The sequence below is a fragment of the Quercus suber genome, unplaced genomic scaffold, assembly GCF_002906115.3.
Source record: "Quercus suber isolate HL8 unplaced genomic scaffold, Cork oak 2.0 scaffold_1987, whole genome shotgun sequence".
In the NCBI taxonomy this organism is placed as follows: Eukaryota; Viridiplantae; Streptophyta; class Magnoliopsida; order Fagales; family Fagaceae; genus Quercus; species Quercus suber.
Window position 1 is genome coordinate 1 of NW_027071332.1, and position 1978 is coordinate 1978.

At 35.6% G+C, this 1978-nt stretch overlaps 1 protein-coding gene across 3 annotated transcripts; it reads left to right on the top strand.

The window, feature by feature from the left end:
* The first annotated feature begins 1322 nt into the window (after nt 1-1322).
* LOC112039334 (uncharacterized) lies at nt 1323-1966 on the top strand. Of its 3 annotated transcripts, none has more exons than XM_065769981.1 (2): nt 1323-1569; nt 1732-1966. In XM_065769981.1, exon 2 carries the CDS (start codon nt 1737-1739, stop codon nt 1908-1910), a length of 174 nt encoding a protein of 57 aa, XP_065626053.1. In that variant the 5' UTR covers nt 1323-1569; nt 1732-1736; the 3' UTR covers nt 1911-1966. The 3 variants fall into 3 exon arrangements, with proteins under 3 accessions (XP_065626053.1, XP_065626052.1, XP_023927972.1); XM_065769980.1 differs by having other exon boundaries at nt 1324-1599; XM_024072204.2 differs by having other exon boundaries at nt 1325-1574.
* The last annotated feature ends 12 nt before the right edge of the window (nt 1967-1978 follow it).

The window sequence follows — 1978 nt, forward strand, 5'->3', positions numbered from 1 at the left end:
GACGTGTGTTATGCCGCTGTATACAATATCCACTCGTTTCTCCTATATTACCCATTTAGTAATAATAAAACTTTTTTAGGCTATCCTCGGATAACTAAGTGTCCTCGGATTGGGCCGTTGGGCCCCGAGCCCACTTCTGAGGATTACTATACCTTTTTAACTAACAGGTCCCACATTAAAAATTAAAAAAAAATCATCAATAGTATTAAATTTAGGTGAGAATTTTAATATTTGATTAATTATATATACTTTTTTTTAATAATTTGATTAATAATTTATATTTTTATGATTAAAAATATGTTAATTTCCATATGTATGCAGGATTTAAACGCTAGTTTCTTAGGAAATTCTTGTGTATTCTCGGAGTATCATAAATTTGTATTCCCTCATCTTACATGAATAGTGAATATCATTAATTAAGAATAATGCTTGTACCACATAAAAATGGCACAACTTGTGCCCCAACTTGCCTATGTGGCGAGTTATGAATGGTAGAGAGGTGATGGTGGTCCATGTGGGATCACCTCTCTACTACTCACAACTCGCCGCGTGAACGAGTTGTGGTACAAGTTGTATCACTTTATGTGGCACTAGCACAACTCACTAATTAAATTCATAGTAAAACTCATTGTTCATGTAAGATGAAAAAATACACATTTATAATACTCTGAAAGTACCTAATAATTTTTCCTAATTCTTATAAGAAAAACACAGGCCTAATTCTTATAAGAAAAACATAGGGACAGCGGGTTTTCTAAATTCCAATCAGTATTACAAAAATAAAACCAGCCAATCATAGGATAGGAGCAGTTCTTCAATAGTAGATTTTGGATGCATCCAGAAAATGCGGCTACAAAAAACTTGGTAAATATAGGGAAAGAAAAGCCACTGCAGCTTACAGTCCAGGTGGCAAAAATAACCAGACAGCTAACAATGCATATGATGACTGTGCATCTATTTCTTTTTTTTATTGGTTGTTTCAAAGAAAAACCAAAATTTCTTATTTTGAGACTGAGAGAGAGACTTCGAGTCTTCCGGCCTTAAATTTAGACCAGCTAACAATACTTAACTCAATGACTTAATACTATTTTTTCTTTCACTTTCAACAAATGAATTTATACAAAACAACTTTCAAATAGGTAAAGATTAATACTAATTTTGTCTAGTATCTAATCATAACTTATCCCAATCCAAACTAAAATAACTAGGCTTAATAAAAAGTAATTTATTTGAACAAGTAAAACATATCTCTCCTAAATTAAAATTAGATTGGACTACTTGCTGGTTAAATATAAATGGATAGAGAGAGGATAAGGATGATGGAGGCCGATAGTCACAGCTCATAATGCACAGAGCCTTTTCCGCTGGCCTTGTATAAACAATTAAAAATAAAATAAAAGAAGATATGGATAAAAATCTAAATCCTTAACATGTCGTAAGGCACAGAGGCCCACGTGGAAGCCCAGCAGCACACTGGAAGAAGAAGTGGGCGCACATTGGTGAAGGAAAAGAGCACACTGGAAGAAGAAGTGGGCGCACATTGGTGAAGGAAAAGAAAAAACCAGATCAGTGAGGTTCAGATTCTCGTGGCTTTGTTGGGTATCTTCTAGAGACAAAACACACGCGCACACACACACTTATATAACATACTTATTTCTCTCTAGCTAGTTGTTGACTGACTCTTCTATTCTTACTTGGTCCAATCTTTTTCAAACTTTGATATTTGAGCAGAAGAGATGATTCTGGTGGCTATAATGGCGGAGCTGATGGAGGAGTACACAGTGTTGCTGGCGAGGGTGCTAGAGCATGTGTTTCATTCTGTGCCTTTCCCAAGAAGGGTTCGTTTTCTCATCCTCCGCAGCCTTCCTTTTGCTTCCCCACCAACTGGCTCCCTCACTCTAACCCCTTAGCCCTTAGCCCTCCCTTTGTTTTGTTTTTTGTTTTTTTTTTTTTTGTTTTTTTTCCCCTATGAATGTAA

What these genes read in the sequence shown, in the direction of transcription:
- LOC112039334 (XM_065769981.1), top strand. Translation starts at nt 1,737, where the DNA reads ATGATTCTGGTGGCTATAATGGCGGAGCTGATGGAGGAGTACACAGTG.